This window comes from Callionymus lyra, chromosome 16 (assembly GCF_982586985.1).
Source record: "Callionymus lyra chromosome 16, fCalLyr1.hap1.1, whole genome shotgun sequence".
Classification (NCBI taxonomy): domain Eukaryota; kingdom Metazoa; phylum Chordata; class Actinopteri; order Syngnathiformes; family Callionymidae; genus Callionymus; species Callionymus lyra.
The window spans coordinates 11,551,014-11,571,798 of NC_141833.1; the positions used below are offsets into that span (position 1 = coordinate 11,551,014).

At 38.3% G+C, this 20,785-nt stretch overlaps 4 protein-coding genes across 5 annotated transcripts; 3 read left to right on the forward strand and 1 right to left on the reverse strand.

Moving 5' to 3' along the window:
* Positions 1–272: 272 nt before the first annotated feature.
* LOC148063701 (uncharacterized) lies at positions 273–4,098 on the forward strand. The gene is made up of 7 exons (XM_087810757.1): positions 273–344; positions 1,451–1,551; positions 2,750–2,778; positions 3,036–3,105; positions 3,172–3,294; positions 3,355–3,452; positions 3,519–4,098. Exons 2-7 carry the CDS (start codon positions 1,458–1,460, stop codon positions 3,846–3,848), a joined length of 744 nt encoding a protein of 247 aa, XP_087666883.1. The 5' UTR covers positions 273–344; positions 1,451–1,457; the 3' UTR covers positions 3,849–4,098.
* On the reverse strand, positions 3,967–6,778 carry sf3a2 (splicing factor 3a, subunit 2). The gene is made up of 8 exons (XM_087810756.1): positions 6,723–6,778; positions 5,959–6,237; positions 5,842–5,888; positions 4,947–5,056; positions 4,823–4,872; positions 4,594–4,734; positions 4,463–4,531; positions 3,967–4,385 (listed from the first exon to the last, which is right to left on the reverse strand). Exons 2-8 carry the CDS (start codon positions 6,154–6,156, stop codon positions 4,155–4,157), a joined length of 846 nt encoding a protein of 281 aa, XP_087666882.1. The 5' UTR covers positions 6,157–6,237; positions 6,723–6,778; the 3' UTR covers positions 3,967–4,154.
* A 900-nt stretch (positions 6,779–7,678) lies between these two features.
* plekhj1 (pleckstrin homology domain containing J1) lies at positions 7,679–10,862 on the forward strand. The gene is made up of 6 exons (XM_087811041.1): positions 7,679–7,985; positions 8,054–8,121; positions 8,874–8,940; positions 9,760–9,850; positions 9,961–10,024; positions 10,094–10,862. Exons 1-6 carry the CDS (start codon positions 7,892–7,894, stop codon positions 10,184–10,186), a joined length of 477 nt encoding a protein of 158 aa, XP_087667167.1. The 5' UTR covers positions 7,679–7,891; the 3' UTR covers positions 10,187–10,862.
* An 856-nt stretch (positions 10,863–11,718) lies between these two features.
* Positions 11,719–19,601, forward strand: fzr1a (fizzy/cell division cycle 20 related 1a). Of its 2 annotated transcripts, none has more exons than XM_087811356.1 (14): positions 11,719–11,859; positions 12,639–12,716; positions 12,857–12,981; positions 13,164–13,227; positions 13,977–14,107; positions 14,274–14,359; positions 14,443–14,626; positions 15,761–15,826; positions 15,979–16,081; positions 17,164–17,348; positions 17,425–17,658; positions 18,200–18,304; positions 18,391–18,483; positions 18,565–19,601. In XM_087811356.1, the coding sequence occupies exons 2-14, from the start codon at positions 12,644–12,646 to the stop codon at positions 18,604–18,606; spliced, it is 1,491 nt and encodes a 496-aa protein (XP_087667482.1). In that variant the 5' UTR covers positions 11,719–11,859; positions 12,639–12,643; the 3' UTR covers positions 18,607–19,601. The 2 variants fall into 2 exon arrangements, with proteins under 2 accessions (XP_087667482.1, XP_087667481.1); XM_087811355.1 differs by having other exon boundaries at positions 12,639–12,712; positions 12,850–12,981.
* The last annotated feature ends 1,184 nt before the right edge of the window (positions 19,602–20,785 follow it).

Sequence of the window (20,785 nt, forward strand, 5' to 3'; positions counted from 1 at the left end):
CACCTATTTCAATAGAATACATTAAAATCTTGACAATTTTCTTTAACACACAAAAACAAGGATCTAGGAAAAAAAAAGATCATCAACATTATCACACACTTTTTTTTACCCATTGGGGGCTGACCTCACGCCGTCTCGTCCGCCTGGTTGTGACAGCTGTATAGTGATGTCAGCTCGACCTCAGTCAACACCGACCGACACTCGCCCGCTTTTTTTTGTTTTTGTTTTTTTCTCCTCCAGCACCTGTGCTCGGCCGTCACACAGCAGGGACGTGACAGTGTGCAGGAACAACAGCTCGGTGACAAAGCAGCAGAGTCTGGAGGGGACGCCCACTGCCAGGGCAGGTAGGTCTTAACCTCTGTCAGGTCAAAGATTAGCCTCCGTGGTTATGTCATTTGACTTCTTTTTTTAAAACATCGAAACCACTTATTTCACTCATCAGGATGGATTTGCGTCTGTGTCTGCAGAGGGATTTCTTCATCTATTTATAGTGGCGTTGAGACTTCAGCTGTAGTCCTGGTAGAAATGTCATGTAGAGTTCTACGACCTTGACACCTTCACTAAAAGTTATTCAACCTATTTGTTCATATTATACATGTATATTTATTACAGTTCATTGCCGTAAAAAGAACAATAATGTGTGTCACGGTCGGTTCACTCGGTTTGCTCTGCAGCCACTTCAGTCAGGAAACTTATCTTATCTAAGGTATTTTTAAATGAAAAACTGATTCATTTGTGTTTAACATTGCATGTTTCTACTTTGTGGACATAGACGACAGACAAAGAAAGTCCTAGGTGTTTAAATATTGTGTTTTTATTCTTTCTGGCCCAATAAAATCCTTTTTTATATATATAATCTAAAGAATCGAATTTGGTTTACTTTGGGCTGAAATTATAAATAAACATTGAAGTATAAGGAATACAATTTTATGAATTATAAATATATTTCTTTGTATCATAATCATAAACCTATAAATATAAAAAATAAATTTGGGTGAAAGAGGAGATTAAGAACTCTATCTGCTCTTAATCATCATAAAAAAGATAAAGGGGAAAAAAGTACAAACATAATCTGAGGTGATCTAATACAACATAATCTACATGAGCACTATTTCTATTTTTATTCATATTTAAATTGAGCTCATTATCAAAATCTATACTAAATGTCATTGCTATATGGTTAATAATTATCTTTAGAAGGTCATAACATGTCTGCACTCTGGAGGAATTTCCTGCTCAAGCTGAATTGTATAATAAAAAGAAATGAAACTCATCTATAACCGATGGAAGGAAACATCAAATTTAACTTGTGAAATATTAAAACATTAAAAGTTAGATACAATTTAAAATCAAATAAAAGAATGAAGCTCACTTATTCTAAATAATTGAATAATGTCCTGTTACGTCTTCTCAAAATGAAACTTCTATAACACCCGCTGGATGTTCCCAGGTCAGGAATGGAGGAGAGCTTCGAGACGTTCGGAGAGGAGTTGGGGGCGATGAGATCCGATCACGCTCCTCAGCGACCGCTCAGACAGATCCGGAGACCAGGTGGCGACACACACATCTGTAATGTCTGTGTGGATCTGTCTAAGACAGACACACAACTCTATAAATACAACTGTGCAGCGACACATGAGAACACAGAGATATGGAGGCTGGATGATGAGTTGATGCTGATTATTCTGAGACTGAAAGTTCAATTATTTATGCGGTGAAATAAAGTCTAACTACTGTTTTGATGGGGGATTATTTATATTCGTATAAACTCCCTTATTTTTAGTTATTTTAGCAAAAGCTTTAAATCTGACCAAAAATATCAACAAGTAAATGTAACTTCCTAAAATATAAACAATAGATGAGTTTGTGTCTTCTCTTTTGGACTATTGTTACAGTTTATATTCCTGTCTAAACAAGAAGGAGCTGTTTCGCCTGCAGTTAATACTAGAATTCTGTCCCGCTCTACTAGAAGAACTCACATTCCCCCGATCCTTAAAACTATGCATTGGCTCCACAGCTTAGGATAGATAGATCTTTTTGTCTTCAGCCATATTTCCTAAATAAGACTAAAGTTTAGTTTTTTGTATTAATTATGTTATTATTTACGGAATATTTGTATTTAATTGAGTTGATTGTAAAAAAACAGATTTATATTAAGCTAGACTACATATATCAGTATCTTTTTTTTTAAGTAATACATTATTTTCAAATCTCTGTTGGCATGTTTTGACTTCTCTTAAATATATATTTATTTTAATCCAACCTGTTTATTCAAAACAACCGAGGCAGAAAATATGAATATTTAGCATTTTCTATACGGATTAATCTACAAGAATTGTGTGTTCGTCTACCGTTGGGCTGTTGTTTTGTGAGCTCTGATTTGTCCTGTTTCCACCTCATAATAATAATAAAGTTACTTATACTTATGGTCAAGATAATATTTGCTTGTTTCTTGGCAGAAACATGAGAAGAAATATATCATCATCCCAGTTTGTATTGTGTAGAAATGTATGTGGCTTTAAATGAATAAGGTTTTTAAATGTATATATGTATAAAGACGTGGTTAGGAGGATGGGAGTGATCTTGGATTTTAAGAGACAGAACCACATGTGATGTAACCAATGTCAAATACTCATACTTCCGTGTCCTGGGCATGAAATTGGGTTGAAAATCAGAGCCAGAAATTAAACGTCAGGGCGCACGGCGGGTAGCTTATGTTCTTTTAATTGAATCTCCATCTGTGTTGCAGAGACGTGCACTCCGAGGAAAATCAGAGAGGTGAGCAGGAAGCATGAATAACTCGGATGAAGGTTAACTTCTTTCAGCTTTGCAAGTCTTCCCTTTTCACCGGAGCCACACAATTGCACAATAGGCTGCCGAGATCCTGTCTTTGAAATGGCACCAGTGAAGATTTGTGACAGAGGCTCGAGGCTCCATCCTTGGAGCCAACTTTACTCTCCCTTATTCATTAATTACTGTTCAATAAATAACATAAATCAGAGTTATAAAAATAAAGTTGGATTCTTCTTCCTCAGGACATGATTCCAGCTCTGCCAACTGTTAAACCAGATTTCAAAAATCCAACCAAAGACATCAACTCCACGAGTGAGTCAATATTAATGACATGCTCCTTTCATCTCTTAATGATTCCTTCTTGTTTCCTCACTGAAGCCCAACCAGCGGCTCAGAGCGAGGCGTCCAAAGAGAAGCCTTGGGAAAATGTCACCTTAAACCGTTGTTTGTTCATGGCCATCAGCATCCTCCTGCTGACCTCTGGCTTCCAAAGGCTTCACGGTAGGTTCAGAACCAGTCCGATCACGTACATTTGAACTGACCCGATTCTCTGAACACCAGCAACCCTGCGAGGACAGAGGGCAGCAGAGGACGAGGAGGATGATGGCGTGAGAGTGAGATGCTACACTTCGTTACGAAATAGAGCGAGACCAGAACTGGTAAAAAAAAAAAAAAAAAAGCACAAATTTTAATTAAAATTCTGATCAAGACTCTTTTTAAAACAGCCGGAAAACAGTCTGTGGGACGTGATGTCGGAGTGGCTTCCTGATTTTAGTGACGACGACGAGGATGATGATGATGAAGAAGAGTATGATGAAGAAGATGGGGGAATCATACAAAAGAAACCTAAGAGCAAAGAAGCGAGAGCCTCCAGTGGTCTACGCAACAAGCCCATACCAAGCAAATCCCTCCTGAAGCCGAGAGAAGATAAACCAAAGAGAAGAAAGGTGAAGAAACAGACTAAAGGAGAAACGGCCGAGAGAAAACATAGTCGTGAACCACAGGACAGAGACGAAGACGCAGAGATGACGACTGTGGACAAGAAGGAAAAATAGACACTAAACTTAAATTCTTCCAAGAATCGAATTAATAAGAAATAACGTTGATTAAATTAACCCTTTTCCTGAGACTGCTGATGTATGCAAGACCGGGTACAAATGACAAGCCTCAGAATGTTTTCTCCAAGATATTTAATTACAAAAACAATGACATAGTTCAAATCACCTGTACAAAATGAATGCAGTTAGATTTGACCAAATGCTGAACATAAAAATAATCCATTAAAACTTGACTGAGTTTACAGAATGATGAATTTCTCCATCGCCTTTTTTTTTCCCCAACCAAATTTTGGGCGAACACAATCAACCGAGGGATTCGGGCGGAGGCGGCCTCATGGGCATGGGTGGCATGGCCATCTGAGGGGGCATATGAGGGGTACCTGGAGCACCCGGGGGAAGCGGAGGACCACTCATGGAGTCGTTACCGGTGTGTGACGTCATGAGCGGAGGCGGACGCTTTATGCCTGTCGGAAGGGACATTCCTGGGGGAGGCCCCAGAGGTTTCTCCATTTTGAAGTGAAACTGAAGGAAGAACTGCAAAAGAAACAAAAGTTGTGGAGTCACACGACAATTCTGCATTTATGTTAAACTCTGAATCAGTCACTCGGTACCTGTTTAGTTTCTCTGTTCCAGTGAGTCCAGAATCGACTCTCTGCTTTATCGATTTCTCTGCTTGGAACCTGAGGAAGATTGTTTTAAAGTTAGAGTATTAAGATGCAACACAAATGTATAGTTCATTTACTTTGAATGCGATTGTCTCGTATGGTTCAGCTGCCATCAGCAGGTACTGCCAACGACGATCTGGAGGCTCGATACGCTGCTCGTATGCAGACATGAATCTGTGCCTCGGTCCAATTCCTTCCGCGACTTCAGGGTAGTCGATCTGGTTTTGAGAGAACGAATATTTATAGAAGACAAGAATGTCAAAGCAATGCCAAAAAATATTTACGAGCTAGATTGAATCAACAAACCTGAAAAAGTAACGACTGCTGTCCAGTCTCAGGGTCCCTCTGTTTGGTCACTATAAAACAACATTAGCTTAGAATTGCATTTCACCTTTTACAGAAAAGTTTACCAACAAAAGTTTGAATTTACCTTTGTAACCTGGGCGACCGATTTTGACAAACTTTCTGACTTCAACCTTAACCTTGGCTGGAGCCGGTTGAGCTGGAGCTTCTTTCGCTTCTTTGGCTGCTCTCCGAGCCCTGGAAGCATAAATAAGTAAAGTAATCCAAAGACCTAAATACTGGTGAGTCATCAATGATCCATTGGTTTCTATGATGAAGAATCCCAGGACTTGTTTGTAATATGCATCAGTGAATGTGGACTGGGTTACAATACAATCTTTGTTATAAAGGGTTAGTTCACTAAAAGTGTAAACTTTGCTAATATTCTAGTCACATTAATGTCGAATAAGGTTTGGGATTGTTTTCAGAGTAATCCGTTCCTTTTTAGAGGTATAGATAAAAATGAATGTTCATTTTATTGAAGCCACTGGCGTCCAGTGTACAAACTTCCTCCAAAAAGACGCTTGCAATATTTAGACTGTATTTACACACTTATATTTAGTCTGTATCGCTTGTTTTTATTTAAACGTCTGCCACAAACAAGTTTAAAATAAAAGACACATTTCATTTTTTCCAGAACAATTCTTCTCGTCAAGGCTTCAATACAAGATGGACGTTAGAGACGAGCACCACGGAGGTATTTAGATGTTTTTAAGAGTCTCTTTTCGGAGGAAGAAAAAACAGAGCTCCAGTCATTACATTAAAATGAACATACATTTCTGCCTATAACTCTAAAAAGGAACAGATTACTCTCAACCCTTAGCCAACATTAGGGTGAGTAGAAAATGAGTAAAAGCTCTTGTGCAGCATGTCATTTGGATTTGATAACTAAAGTGCAGATATTTTTGGAAGTTGTAGTTTTAGTTTGACATAAAAACTACTTTTTAATGATTAACATCACAAGAACAAGACAAACTACTTACAAATTGGTCTGATGCTTCTTTCCTTGTGTGTGCGCCAAATAGCTGCCCTATAAAAAACATAAGGTTAATTTCATCATTATATACAAAAAACACTCAAGAGGCCTTTAATATCCTCACCTCATTGTTGTGCAGAGTCAAACAAAGTTTACACTCATAAGATCCCAAATGATTTTTCATAAAATAGGGATCTTTGTTAATATCAATCGTCTCCAGGGCCAGCTGGCGGAGCCTCTCTCTTCGGTCGCGGTTGCTCTCCGAGGAGGACGCAACTCCGCCGCTTCCCGTCTTCCCTCCCGCACGATGCTGGAAATCCATTTTTAAGATGTCCTTGGCTCAAGTATAGATACGAACCAAGAGCCCAGACAGAACTGGACAGACACTGGTGGTCCTCAACGTCTAAAGAAAAAGAGAGATTGCATTTTGTTAAAATAATTTCTGCAAAAGATCAGTTTATTACAATCATATGACAATTGGAATTATATAAAACCTGAATAACATAATTTAACCAATAAAAACGTAATCCATTACAAAAACAATAATAATGCGAGATTGAACCGATACCAAACAAGTTAGCAACACTAACAACAAACATAGTGACATGTTGAATACATCATAACTATCAATGTTTATGTCTAGCATAAGGTGTGATTAAAAATGTCATTCTAACTTCCTCAGAACATTAAAACAGATGTATGGAACATATAATGGATATGCTATGCTAAGCTAACGCGTTGTAATACTGACTAATCAATGGAAACACTTGAGAAAACAACCATTTAAACTTTTTTGGTATGAAAATGTTACACCTGTCGTTAAAATACTCAATCTCACGTATACGTGATCAATAAAAATCCAAACAACAGTTTCTTTGTAACACTTACCGATGAGAGGATCGCGCTAACCAACGCTACCAACGTGCGCATGCGCAATGCGATTCCGGTACCTCGTGTTCTCATTGGCTGCTTGAAAAACGACTGTTTTTTTATTTTGCCCCTTGTGGACTGGAGGACCGTTGTAGAAGTTTTTGTCGCATTTGAGAGTAAAATGAAATAATATTGTTTTAAAAATGAGATTCTGATGTCATGTGTTTAGTTTTTAGATATACCTGTATATCCATAACTTGTGTTCATAATATTAGTGCGTTGTGATTATGTTTTCTGCTCTTTTTTTTTACTTTCATTTTCACCAAAAGGCATTTTAACATTTATATCTGAAGCGCTTATAAGTTTATTTAAATGTAATACTATGTGGTACTAAATAACCCTCACTCACAAGCATACGAATAACCAACAATCCCCTCACAGTTTGACTTATTCTGCCATCAAAAAAACATTTTTCTTGTTTTGTTATTTCTCTTTATCACATCCTGTTTGTTAACAAAAACAATATCTGATGTTTACTGATTAAGAAAAAAAAACATTTATTCTTCTTTTTTTTAGTTTACTTCATTGTTTATATCTGATACAAAAATGAAACAAATAAAAACTTCGTGGTGAGCTGTTTATTTTGTTTAACAGTTGTGTCTATTCATATATTGGTATTACTTTTGCTAGAATGAAATTATATTGTTAATATTTACAGTACTGACAGTGTAAGTTGTATTTATCACATTGTTAAATTTATGATATATTTGCTGGTTATTAAAACGAAAAAAAACCGGCAAATAGAGTCAGATTATCTAAACAAATTCTTACTGCTAAAAAAAAGAAGAAGAAAAAGAATAATTCTGTAACTTCTGAGTCCACGGTTGAGTTTAATTTGACCCTCCCTGCTCACCGTAGTCATACCAAGAAGGTGTGTGTGTTGTCATCGTTGCAGTAGGTGTGTGTGTATGTGTGTGTGTGTGTGTGTGTGTGTGTGTGTTTTACAGGAAGAAGACGCAGAGTTTTGAGTCCTCATTGCGGAAATGAGCAGCAGAACATCACCGCACACCAGAAAATCCAGGGACAGGTCAGAGTAGACATCGGTTTCCATTTGTCTGCTGGTGAAGAAAACGAGAGGAAATGGCGTCTGCGTGGACAGAGTGAAAGAGTCCAGCTGCGTGATCGACATGCGATTCAACGAGAAGGAGTTGGTGTTCCTGAGCAGACAGCCGGCGGAGATGGCAGCCGAGCTGGGCATGAAAGGACCCAAGAAAGGGGACGGTGAGGGCTTTAGGATCTGAAGAATGAAGTGTGAGATGGTTGTTGACTTTCTTTCCTCGTGTCTGCAGTGGTGAAGAAGAGGTTGGTCAAACTGGTTGTCAACTTCCTCTTCTACTTCAAGACTGATGAAGAAGAGGTGAGGCTGTTTGTTGAAACATTAATCCTTGCATTGTAAACACAACTGTGAGCTTTAAACGAGGATCGACCTCATATTGTTATATATTTCTAGTTATTGATGATTGTCACACCCCAAGTATTTAACCTTTAACCTTAACATCAGACTTTTCAGTCCAAAAAAAAAGTTATTTAAAACTTCTCTCGCTCGCTAAGATTTCAGACAGGGGACAACTTTTTAAAGTAATACCTTTAAAACGTGGTCGTGATGAGAGACTTATTGCATCTTGGAGAAGAAGAATTCAACATTTGAAACATGTGAGTGTGTCAGGAGAGTTAGGTTTTCACATTAGTTGCCCTTTTAAGGATATTTAAAGCAGTTTTTTGACACACAAAAAAAGGGAGATTAGTTTTGGACATGAACCTCTTCACAAAACAACAGAGCTTAAAAATCAATCATGTTGTTGTATATTACAGCAGTATCTATGAATTTTGTTTGATATACTATGGAACATCTTTTAAATGTTGGACTAAGATGATGTTTCAACACATGTCTAAGAACAGATAAGTGATCACTGATCAACACAAGAACATCCATCATGCTCCTGGGAAGTGCTGCTCTGAGTCACTCACTTCTCTCTGATCATTGTCCTTAAAAAAACTGTCCTTGTTGCTACTTACACTGCAAATAAATAAGCTTTTACTGTAAAATAAAAGTTGGATAAGTTTTTCTACCGTATGTATCTGTTCTCTTATGGTGACTTGTGTTGACAGCCGGTGGGAGCCCTGTTGTTGGAGCAGTGTCGGGTGGAGAAGGAGGACAGTCACACGTTTTCTATAGGTGAGTCACTGCCTCATTTTATGCTGACTTTAAAACAACGTGTCTTATTTTGAAAAGTTAGTAGTTAAATGTGTGACATAGTGTGGATAGAGCTAATATTCATTTAAGGTTCAATGTAAGTAAGTAAGTAAGTAATTTGTATTTATATAGCGCTTTTTCAGACCAGGGTCACAGAGCGCTTAAACAATCAAAACAATACTCAATAAAATATATACTTTAAAGGTAACACCGAGACAAACACAGGAGTTCCAGAAAATCAGGGAAAAGCCTGCAAAAATAAAAATTAAGATGTTTCTTGAAGGAGTCAGTAAACTCAATCAAGCACAAAGAGAGAGGAAGGATTTCTCTCCTCTGGTCGTGAACCGTGTTCAGGAACCATCAGTAGATTCTGATCCACAGACCTCAGAGCCCGAGCTGGGGTGTAAGGCTGGATCAGATCACTGATGTAAGGAGGAGCCTGACCATGAATAGATCTGAAAGTAAGAACCTGAATTTTAAAGTTGATCCTGAAAGAAACTGGAAGCCAGTGAAGAGTTTTAAGGATCGGAGAAATGTAAGTTCTTCTACTAGAGCGGGTCAGAATTCTCGCTGCAGAGTTCTGAATCAACTGCAGGCGAGACAGCTCCTTCTTGTTAAGACATGAAAATAAACTGATACAATAGTGCAGGTGAGACACAAACGCATGGATTACAAGCTCCAGATCATGTTGTGACATCATTTTCCTAAGTTTAGAGATTTTTCTCAGTTGAAGGAAACAGTTTCTGGTCAGTTTTCTGCAGTGTTGAACTAGAGACAATGACAATGTCATCTATTGTGTAGCATTCTTGGAGGAGGCAGAGAAGAAGTATCTGTTCGAGTGCGAGTCTGAGGACGAGTGTAGCAAGTGGATCGACTCCATCATCAAGGCCAGGTGAGGACCTGAAGCATCCATTAAGAATTAATTTCCCTTTGATCTGGTGTAACACTATTGTTTTTTAACTTGCATTTTTTTTCCATCTTCATCTCCATACACTCTTCCAGCTATGAGTTCATGAGGAAGAATCTGATTTTCTACAGAACTGAGATCCACAGACTAACCGGCACGGTAAGACGTCGTCAATCAATTGTAAATCTTGTCAATTATTTTCTATAGCATAATGTCATCCCTCCTCAGGACCCGCTGGAACAGTACGGTATATCGGATGAGACGCGGTTTCAAGTCAGCAACGGTCTGCCGGTAGCATCCAGAGATACCTCATCACTGTAGACCAGGGATCTGTTTCGCACGTTGGGTTTTCCTCCTGAACTCTCAAGACATCGCGGCAAGAGCAGGCGCACAACGAGTGACACGTTTAAACATATCCTGACTTTGTTTCTTCCACTTTATTACATATTTTATATTTGAACAGTTTTTTTTGTTTAGTACTTAGTACGGAAATCACTGATGTTAGTGAGAGAATGTTAAGTGAACTTTCTATTCAGGCAAAACTATTTTCAAATAAATGGTATTGATATACATTCATCTTAGAACTACTGACTTCCCTTAGTAGGACAAAGCTTTTTTTTTAGCAAATACCTGTTCGAATTTAATGTGTCTTTCTTTGTTGTGCTTGTTTCAAATGTTAAACATGTCACATAATTAAGTTCAACGTCTCAGAGAGACAGTTGTAACTTGAGCCTTTTTTATTTGTTAGACTGCTGCTTTTTTTTGTAGATATGAACTTGAATGTAAGATTTTTATACGCCACGATTTCCAATGTATGTTAAGTTGTTGGACCATGATGAGAGGACAAATCCACTGCTCACACTGTGCTGCTTTCACCAATGCTAGGCTGGCTTCATTTGTTTGGATGAACTTTTGCTTTCATAGTATTTAAAAGCAATATTGCTCTGCTTACACTACTTCTTGAGCTTTTTAATTAATAAATTCATATTTAACACAATGACTCATTTGTATGGATTATTACCTGTCAATTGATGGTGAAGATAAGTTTATAACTCAATATATTTAACAATTAGGCCCTTTGGCTGAGCACTAAACAACACAACTGTTATTATATAAATGTATCCTAGTCATACGTTTCTTATTCAAGAAATATGTTTTTTATTTAAAATAAAATGTTTCGTTTTCTTACTTTTACTTTTACTTTTGATCAATGTCTCCCTTTGTCTTTTATCATTTTTTCTACCACTTTAATAGTACAATATTATTATTTTTTTTAATTTCAAGCATAAGGTAAGGTAAGGTAAAACTTTATTGATCCCTCAGGAGGTCTCCTTTGGGAAATTGTTTTTTACCAATAGCCAGCAATTTTTCATAAACAATAAAAAATAATACATCAATCAGAATTGTAAAATTATTCGTCATATAAACGTTCATTAAAAGAGAAATGTATTGAACTATTTTATATTTCCTCTTTCGTGTGTAGGTTCCCCTGGCATTGTTTTATATGTAACATTAACATACACAAATTATTTATAAATATTTTATATTTATTTCAGGTCACCCATGTGATTATATAAACATTTATATAACTGACAAAAAGTCTGAAAAATAATTAGGTTCACACAAATGTAACGGTTAAAAATATATACTTTATAATAAAAGTTTCGGTCAAAGTTGCGCTTTACCCTCTAAATAAATGAACGTAAACATTTGACGTACGACTTCCTCGTCACACTTTTTAAATCAAAATAGTTGAGTCAGTGTTAACTGACACGTTACCTTAGCAACGGAAAAAAGGTATGATTCAAAAATCGTGACGTCACAGTTTCCCGTCATCCTTTGCGAAACCAAGTCGAACGCTCCGCAAAGAAAACAGTTGTGTTCCCTCGTCTTCTTTGCATCTGTGTGTCCGGTTTAAACCCCGCAATCTGCCAGGATCCGCTCCCCGTGAAAGAAGGTCCTTCCGGCGTGTTGCAGACGACGTATCGGGAAAGGTTTGTGTGAATCAGTTTCGTGGACAAACAATAATACGAATGGAGGGAGCGATCGGAAAGCGACGGCGTTAGCATTAGCATTAGCTATGTTTACTTTGTGTTTATGTTGAAGATCTCACGAGTCGCGACGTTCCACCGGCGAGCTATTGAAGATCTCGACGTCGGTTCGTCAAATGCAAATCCTGCCGTAGATGCTTCACTTTTGACGTTAATCCGTGATGGCAAAAAAAGCACCGATCATCTCCCCCACACCTAACACTATTGTGATGCAAATCATTCGATCACGAAAGTTGTGTTGTCTCTTCAAAGATGTTGTGTGACATCACTGCGTGTATTTTTTAGTCATTCGGTTTGTTTTTTTCTCTTCATCTACGTAATTTACTTATCAGATTAACTCTGGGATTTACGTCGGTAAATCTTCTGGAGCATTTATTGGTGTGTATTACACGTATATGTTGTTGTGCTGTCGACAGAAATCGATAAATAAGTATTGATTTATAACTAAGTAAGTAAAGGTGTTGTTCGATGTCTTTATTCATCTGGAAAACATAACATCTGGGGATTTAAAGTAACTCCAGATTGGATTTAAAAAACAAGGCTACAATTGAATTTTTCTTTATCATGTATTTAAATCCGATCTGTTCTCAATTATGTATAATGTATTTGAACATGATTTATAGAAACAAACGTCCTCCCATCCTCAGAAACACGAGCAAATGTTACACATTTTTCTAACTATGTAAGATTCTATTTGATGAAGATGTTTTGTCTGTTGGCAGTTGTCATGGATCAAGCCTATGAGAGCAGGCTGCTGAGACAAATTAACATTCAAAATGAGAATTCACGCTCACCAGTAAGTATGTTTTCAATGTCAAAAAATACTTCAAAGCCCTTTTTAATCAAAATGTCACTTGTCTCTCCGAAATGGTCCCTCTCTAAGTGGGTTTATGTTTAATCTGAAAATCTGAGTATCGATTCTTCTTTCTCCAGCAAAGAGGGATGGGTGCAGCTCGTGCACTGACCCCGACTAGCTCCCCATTAATGTCCCCTAGTAAGCATGGTGACCGGTTTATTCCTTCTCGAGCGGGGGCCAACTGGAGCGTCAACTTCCACCGCATCAATGTAAGACATTTCAACCTACCACTTTATGAAGGTTATAGTGCATTTCTTATGATCTCTTACAAGGTCATCGTCTATATAAATCATATGAACCAAAAATATAATTTTTTATACACAGTTGGTTTTTTTCAGTTATTTTTTTATGGTTGATTTTTGTTGTTTCACTGATTTTATTTTTTCTGCAGGAAATTGAAAAGTCACACAATCAAAACAGGAAAACCAAAGATGGCACGACTGACAACAACAAAGGTTTTCCTTTTGCATTAGCTTGAAAAATTATATATCAATGCATCATGAGTTAATGCATTCAATCTAATTAAAAATATTTAATTAATTAATTTATGAATGTATTTGATTTCGATGTTTTAATTGTTTAAGTTTTAATTATTGTATTTATATTTAGTTTCAGTTGGCATTTTTCAGCTTTTATTGTCTAATTTGTTATAGTTATAGAAACTTTGCATTTAAAAAAATAATAGTAAAAAAGACATTTATATAAAAGTGCCTGTTTAAAATGACAACAATTGAATCACTGGCTTCACAAATAAATCAAATTAACTTCACTTAAAGAGCAGTTTAGGTTAAAGTGCTTAGTGTTGTTTGTTTCCAAATGAAAAAATGTTCACACAATTTTTTTTTTTATTGCTGCAAAAATGGATAGGAGAGACAAAGATTCATTGAAAATCTAATTGTTCATTTATTAATTTAAGCTTTAAGTGGTTTCTTCCTTATTTATCTTTTTACTACTAAATATTGTTTGTACTCCAACTACACTTGTACGACTGACTGTCTATATAACAATCATTAGTAGCTTGATTTCATACATAATGGTGTTAAACTACGTGATATTTTTAAAGGTAGTAAAATCTGTTAAAGCGTCGGTGAGCATTACGCTAGACGTGATAAATCTTCCTGGAACTTTAATGACACGAGGGAGCTCACAGGGACTGATGAGGATCCTAATCACTCCCACTAATTTGATTTTCCTCTGGCTTCAGCGGACGGCCTGGCGTACTCGGCGCTCCTGAAGAATGAGCTGCTCGGAGCCGGTATTGAGAAAGTCCAGGACCCACAGTCAGAAGATCGTCGCCTGCAGCCTTCCACCCCGGCAAAACGGAGCCTTTTTAATGTATGAATTGAGCTTTGTTTATGAGAAGAAAAAAAAGCATGACAGAGCCTTTAGCAACAGTGGCTATTGTGTAGAGGAACATGTATCTATTTTATTTCTCTCTTGAATACATATTTCAGAGAAAGAATCACTACAGCATTTCTTACTAACGGCTTGTGTGTTGCAGTATTCAGTCCGAGTGAAAAGAAGTATGACTGAAGAAGATGGAAACTCTGTATCTCCGTATTCACTGTCGCCTGTGTGCAGCAACAGGTGAAGAATTTTCCTTGTCTCTGCTTTTTTTTCTTTTCTTCTCGTGTCCAATTGGTTATGACATCATCATATGTGCATTACAGCCAGAAGTTGTTGCGGTCGCCACGAAAACCCACGCGGAAAATATCCAAGATACCCTTTAAAGTTCTGGACGCCCCCGAGCTACAGGACGACTTCTACCTCAACTTAGTGGACTGGTCTTCTCTGAACGTGCTCAGTGTCGGCCTCGGTACCTGTGTCTATCTCTGGAGTGCCTGCACAAGCCAGGTATGATGCGCTCCACCTCACAATTGAGCCGACTTGTGAAACTGCTTTACGGCAGTGGGTTTCGAGATGGCGATTGCGTTTGGTTTTGTTTGTTTCGATAATAGATAGGACTTTTGAAGTTTCCAAGTACAAACATATACCCAACAAAAGCCTTTTTATCATTATGTAAGAGTGGGTAGAGACGATCGTTCTCATGAAAATGCAGTTGCACTGTTCTGGCAGTAGAGGGAGGAGCACACAAATGGGTTCAATCTAACATGGTGCTACTTAAAGAGGCAAATTTAACGTTGTAGTTGGTGCTTAGGAGTAAGAACAATAACGGAACTACTGTGTGAAAATGAATCTCCAATATAAAATATGATTCCCTTGTTTTTAAAATGGTTTCAATGTTAAAGTAAGTAAGTTAAGGTTATTTGTAAAGAGCCTTTCTAGACCAGGGTCAGAAAGCGCTTAAACGATCAAAAACAATATACACCTAAAATACATGCTATAAAAGGCCAAGAGAACATGGAAACAAACATGGCAAGAAAATTAAGAAAAAGCCTGAACAAATAAAAAGGTCTTAAGATGTTTCTTGAAGAAAGAAACTGGCGGCCAATGCAGAGTTTTAAGGATCGGAGAAATGTGAGTTCTTCTACTAGAGCGGGTCAGAATTCTCGCTGCAGAGTTTGGAATTAACTGCAGGAAAGACGGCCCCATCTTGTTTAGAAACGAAAGTAAACTGTTGCAATAGTCTAAACGAGAACACAAACGCATAGATTACAAGCTCCAGATTGTGTTGTGACATCATTTTCCTAAGTTTAGAGATTTTTTCTCAGTTGAAGGAAAGAGTTTCTGGTCAGTTTTCTGCAGTGTTGAACTAAAGACATGTCTCTGTCAAATACAACACAGAGGTTTCTCTGGCTCAGTTTGACAGAATGCGCCTGATGATAAGGTTCCAGGGTTGAGTCAGTAGTTTTGTCCACATTTAGCTGTAAAGTGTTTTCACTTTCGTTCAGTTTGAAGTACCACATCTCTCTCCTGCCTCTTGAAGCGTATTTCACAAATCATCTCATCAGTTTAATAAATGCTTATTTGTAGAAAGTAATTAGTAACGGATTCATATTTGTTAAACTCTTTATTTTGTGTTTTCAGGTGACGCGCTTATGTGACCTTTCAGTTGAAGGAGATTCTGTGACATCAGTGGGCTGGTCGGAGAGGGTGCGTACTTGTGAACTAACAGAGAATTTATTAGCATGATTGGATTCCTGATCACCTTTAGCAACACTCTCTAGCGTGTCTTACCCCACCCGTTTTGTTGGTGTTTATTTTTAGAACTCAATTTTCAAATCGTTTGCGTTTTAATGTTTAAGGGCAACCTGGTGGCCGTCGGGACTCATAAAGGATACGTGCAGATCTGGGATGCAGCTGCAGGGAAGAAACTCTCGGCACTAGAAGGACACACAGCCAGAGTTGGTGAGAAACCTTTTTTTTTTCTAACTTCCTTGAAGTGGAGGCCTTGATTTGAAGTCTTTCACCAACTATTTAAATGTTATCACAGAATTATAAAAGATTTCTCACTCAGCTTATTGTGATGTTTTCAATACCAAATCTCTCATCTCTCTCTAAACTGTCTCTGGATGTTCATGTTTCAGTAAACTGCTGTACCGCACGTTTTACATTGACTTTTTAAAGGAATGGACTCTGACCCAAATACGAAAATGCTGCCGAAATGTGTTAACACAAATAACAAGCACACCTTCACGGAGCTCTGTCTCACTTATCACTCTTGTGCTGCACACACACCGATGAACACACTCCATCTAAATGTAACATTCTAAAATTAACCTTCTATTCACACTACAACAGGCGTATCCAAAGTCAGTCCTGGGCGTCATTTTCATTGTTAATTCTCCTTTATTAACTGCAAGTTTCTACAAGAGATCGTAAAGAACACAATTAAAAACATCTAAACATGAAGCCTATAAATGTCATGCATAAGAAGTCAAATGAAAACACCACAAGTTGAAGCTGCTAAGTGCTAAAAAAAAAAATGTCTGTCTGTGATGTTTTCCATCTAATTGGATGAAGATGGACTTCTGAATGAGGTCAAATCATGCATATTCAATAAGTGCCGACTGTGTATTTACACCAGAAGAAGGTCAATAGTATGGACCCAAGAGCGCTTTTTCAGCATTGATTGAGTCAAGTCAGGAATGGTATTTTGAGCAAAAACATAATCAAGAATTATGCCGTCTACGATGCAACTATGCTGAAAAAGATATTGTTTGATTTTTGGTAAAAACAAAGTCACTAGAAAGAACTGCTTCACCATCCCTACTGAAGAACATCTCTTTTACAGCTTAAGTGTTGTGAACTGACGCTTCAATGTCCCGAGATAAAACGATTAAAAGAAATTCAATTCTCCTCCAGAGCTTCGTTCTCTATTTCATATTGTCTAAAACAAATGAGAAAATGGTTTAGAAATTGTTACCTCGATTTCTGTTTGCTCTTTTTTAAATCCCTATTCATCCATCAATTCCGTTGTTCACCTGTAGGAGCGCTGGCGTGGAACGCAGACCAGCTTTCTTCTGGCAGTCGGGACAGAGTGATCCTACAGCGAGACATCAGGGCTCCTCCTCTCCAGTCCGAGAGACGTCTGCAGGGACATCGACAGGAAGTGTGCGGACTGAAGTGGAGCACGGACCACCAGCTGCTGGCGTCTGGTGGGAACGACAACAAGGTACGCAACATGCAACTCTCGACACCGAAAGGCGGCTTTCTGAGACCTCTTGTAAATGTAACGTTTCCCCGCCCAGTTGCTGGTCTGGAACCACTCAAGTGTCCTCCCAGTGCAGCAGTACACGGAACACTTGGCTGCAGTCAAAGCCATCGCCTGGTCTCCTCACCAGCACGGCCTGCTGGCCTCTGGGGGCGGCACTGCTGACCGCTGCATCCGCTTTTGGAACACTTTGACCGGCCAGCCCCTCTACTGCACCGACACCGGCTCGCAGGTCTGCAACCTGGCCTGGTCCAAACACACCAACGAGCTGGTGAGTCCAGAGCTGAGATTCTGCTTCTAGTTTGATCTTTTTAATAGTAGGGGTGTGAGATGAAAATCAATACACATCCTACTCTTTTATGGTATACATTTCAAAAAAGTGTGTGTAAAATATAAAATTATTATTTTTACTTGTAATAAACATGTTTATGATCATTTTGGTGTTGCAACTAAACTTCCGGCTGCAAGATGTCACCCTAAAGGAACAATAAAATCAAAACAATGGTGATGACTGAGGACAAGAGGATACAGTCGACTTCAGAATCTTTCAAAGCTGATGTTCGGTCATATTTTGGTTTTAAAACTAATGAGAACAGTTACGGTTCCGTCAAGCGACTGTAAATTCTGCAACACCAGAGTCAAATACTTGTAAAATACTACAAATAAATCCTTGTTACTACGGTATCAAAATATATCGTTAGCATTGCCCCTGTATTGTGATCGTATCGTCAGATTCTTCACACAACTATTTAAAAGTGCACACTTGAAGAATCCAAACCACAAGATCTCATGAAGTCATTTTCTCTCTCCAGGTCAGCACTCATGGATACTCCCAGAATCAGATCCTGGTGTGGAAGTACCCCTCCCTTACTCAAGTGGCCAAACTGACCGGACATTCCTATAGAGTTCTCTACCTGGTCAGTGACACCCCCCCCCCCCCACCACCACCATTTTCTCTAGATCTCAGCTAAAGACAGAGTACTCAGAGTCACGTTTCTTGCAGGCCATGTCCCCCGACGGAGAAGCCATCGTGACCGGAGCAGGAGACGAAACGCTTCGCTTCTGGAACGTCTTTAGCAAAATGAGATCGACTAAGGTAAGCATCCTTGCCGTGTTTGAGGTTATGTGTCGCTTCATTTGACCTCCCTAGTCCTGAACTAGTTTATCTGTCCTGCAGGAGTCTGTGTCGGTGTTGAACCTCTTCACCAGGATCCGGTAGTGGTGCACCTCTAAAGACTCTAGGGGGGGTTTGAAAGGGGGGTTGTTTTGCATGAATCAAGTCTGAGCAGTAACCGGACCTCCTGTCCGATTCTTACATCACTGGTCTACAGAAGTCCCGCCCCCCCGATGTCCTCACCTAATTTGCAAAGCTGTAGCAGGAGTGCTGAGGGGAGGGTCCTTGCACACATGTTCCCACCTCTACCTGCACAATCGCCTGCCCCCCCCCTCTATCCCCTCCCGATTGTTTTGTTTACAGACTGGTTTTGTGCACACCTGCCAAACTGTGTGTCCTTCTGGTTGCCTTATTTATTTCTTATTTTCTTTTTTTTGAAAGGAATTTTAACAACTATTTTCATTTGTGTGTTTGCGTTGAATGCCGTTTGGTTGACTTTAATTTAGGTTCGTCTGTGGAAAACATTTGGTTCACAGCTGCAGAAAAGTCAGTTTAGTTATTAACCACGAGGTAATTTGACTTTTGTGTTGGTCAAACGTGTTCTAAAAAAACATCATGTTGCATTACGTACAGCAGTGTTCAGTGGATGACTAAAAAAAATATTAAATCTTGTTCTGACGACCTTTTTCAGCGCTGTGGATCGATCACAATCATTATTTCTGCCCTTTGAATTGTGATGGTCAATGCTTTTTGTTTTCCCAAAAAAATGTGGCAGTCATTTCATAATATTTAGCTTGTTAACACGAGTCGTGTAACAACAACAACAGCAACAAATGCCCTTTAAAAAAAAAAGAACACAAACTGCCGCCACACCTGTGCTTCTACCCGCTTCAATATGTTCATGTGTATCGGATATTACATTTTGATGGAAGAGGAACACGTTTGACATTGTCATTGAACAATCGGTCGATCCTTAAAATAATTGACGACACCATTGTTTTCTTTCTGTCAAGAACTTCAAGAGTACTGTTCGGGGGGAAGAAAAAAAGCATATTTCTGTACTGCAATCATTACCAATTAAAGAGACGTATCTCTCTTTATTTTTTTAAATGTTTTCATTATGGTATCAATTTAATGTGTGTATTTATCAGCAACATACTTGTCATGTTTCATCATGTTGTACTTACCCATGTGCCTCTTCTTCGGAAGTTGTTGACTCCTGTTTCTCGTTTGTTTGTTTAAAGAACTAATGGCTACTGTATCAAACATAGCATGTAGCTAGCAGGCTAATTTAGCAAGGTTAGCTGCTGAAAAAAATGTGTTTTTCAGGATTCTTTTTATTATTTAATTTAAAAAAAAACATGACTAATAGACATTTTATAGTTCCTTCAACTGCTATTATGAAGGCAAAAATAACCATATTGTCGTTACCTCATTGCGTCTAGATGGTGTTTTTCCAAGCGTGACCTTTTAGCTGTTAAAACGTGAGACCTATCGTAGCCACGTTGAACCAGCAGATGGCGCTCTTGGGTGCCACCGAGGAGTGCCTTTGCTTAAAAAAAAAAAAAACCATCCCGAGGGCTGCAAAATGTAGCCTAAAAACTGATTTAAACGTACACGAGAGCGCCAAAGCATCCCACACAGACACGGTTTTTCCCCCCAGGCTTGAAAATAATTAATGTTCACCACCGCCCACATCTCTCCACGTGACCTCTGGCCTTCCCAAATCACACGTTTGCTTTGAGTAAGTAAACAAAAGCCGCGCAGCGTCGCAGATGGATGGAAATATTGGTGCTCAACGATTCATAGCATGGTTATGTAATTCTCAATTTGCCATCGCAATACCAATTCAGATGTCAACGTGTTAACGGTTTGAATTTCCTGTTACGGCTGTAGGTGCACTTCTTCCTTTATATTCTGTGGAAACCATAGTTAATATATCTCTGGTTGACGTTTATAATCTCAATTCCTGCCAACACAGTGTTAGATAAGTAGATGACCCTTTATTCATCATAATAATACTAAAATGTAATGTAGAAAAGATTTGTAACAAAAGCATTAAAGCCAGATAATGTGGGAAAAGTGTTGCTCCACATGTTGAACTTGGCGTATCCATCGGAATATTGAGTTCAAGGGAAAATAATAAATTTGCTAGATTCAATATTTTTAACTGGTGCCCTTTTAAATCCTATATTATATACAATATATATTTATTAAAAAGGCTACAGATGTATATTTACTTTTTTTTTTAGTAAAGTAGAGTTTGATATTCTAATTCTAATCA

Excerpts from the sequence above, each read along its gene's own strand:
- LOC148063701 (XM_087810757.1), top strand. The coding sequence starts at position 1,458 with ATGGAGGAGAGCTTCGAGACGTTCGGAGAGGAGTTGGGGGCGATGAGA. Across the intron at positions 2,779-3,035 it reads CTCCGAGGAAAATCAGAGAG|GACATGATTCCAGCTCTGCC; the intron begins GTGAGCAGGAAG and ends CTTCTTCCTCAG. Across the intron at positions 3,106-3,171 it reads CAAAGACATCAACTCCACGA|CCCAACCAGCGGCTCAGAGC; the intron begins GTGAGTCAATAT and ends TCCTCACTGAAG.
- sf3a2 (XM_087810756.1), bottom strand. The coding sequence starts at position 6,156 with ATGGATTTCCAGCATCGTGCGGGAGGGAAGACGGGAAGCGGCGGAGTT. Across the intron at positions 4,873-4,946 it reads CGGTCGCCCAGGTTACAAAG|TGACCAAACAGAGGGACCCT; the intron begins GTAAATTCAAAC and ends GTTGTTTTATAG. Across the intron at positions 4,386-4,462 it reads GGAACAGAGAAACTAAACAG|TTCTTCCTTCAGTTTCACTT; the intron begins GTACCGAGTGAC and ends TTTCTTTTGCAG.
- plekhj1 (XM_087811041.1), top strand. The coding sequence starts at position 7,892 with ATGCGATTCAACGAGAAGGAGTTGGTGTTCCTGAGCAGACAGCCGGCG. Across the intron at positions 7,986-8,053 it reads AGGACCCAAGAAAGGGGACG|TGGTGAAGAAGAGGTTGGTC; the intron begins GTGAGGGCTTTA and ends TCGTGTCTGCAG. Across the intron at positions 8,941-9,759 it reads CAGTCACACGTTTTCTATAG|CATTCTTGGAGGAGGCAGAG; the intron begins GTGAGTCACTGC and ends TCTATTGTGTAG.
- fzr1a (XM_087811355.1), top strand. The coding sequence starts at position 12,644 with ATGGATCAAGCCTATGAGAGCAGGCTGCTGAGACAAATTAACATTCAA. Across the intron at positions 15,827-15,978 it reads CAGTGGGCTGGTCGGAGAGG|GGCAACCTGGTGGCCGTCGG; the intron begins GTGCGTACTTGT and ends TTAATGTTTAAG. Across the intron at positions 16,082-17,163 it reads AGGACACACAGCCAGAGTTG|GAGCGCTGGCGTGGAACGCA; the intron begins GTGAGAAACCTT and ends GTTCACCTGTAG.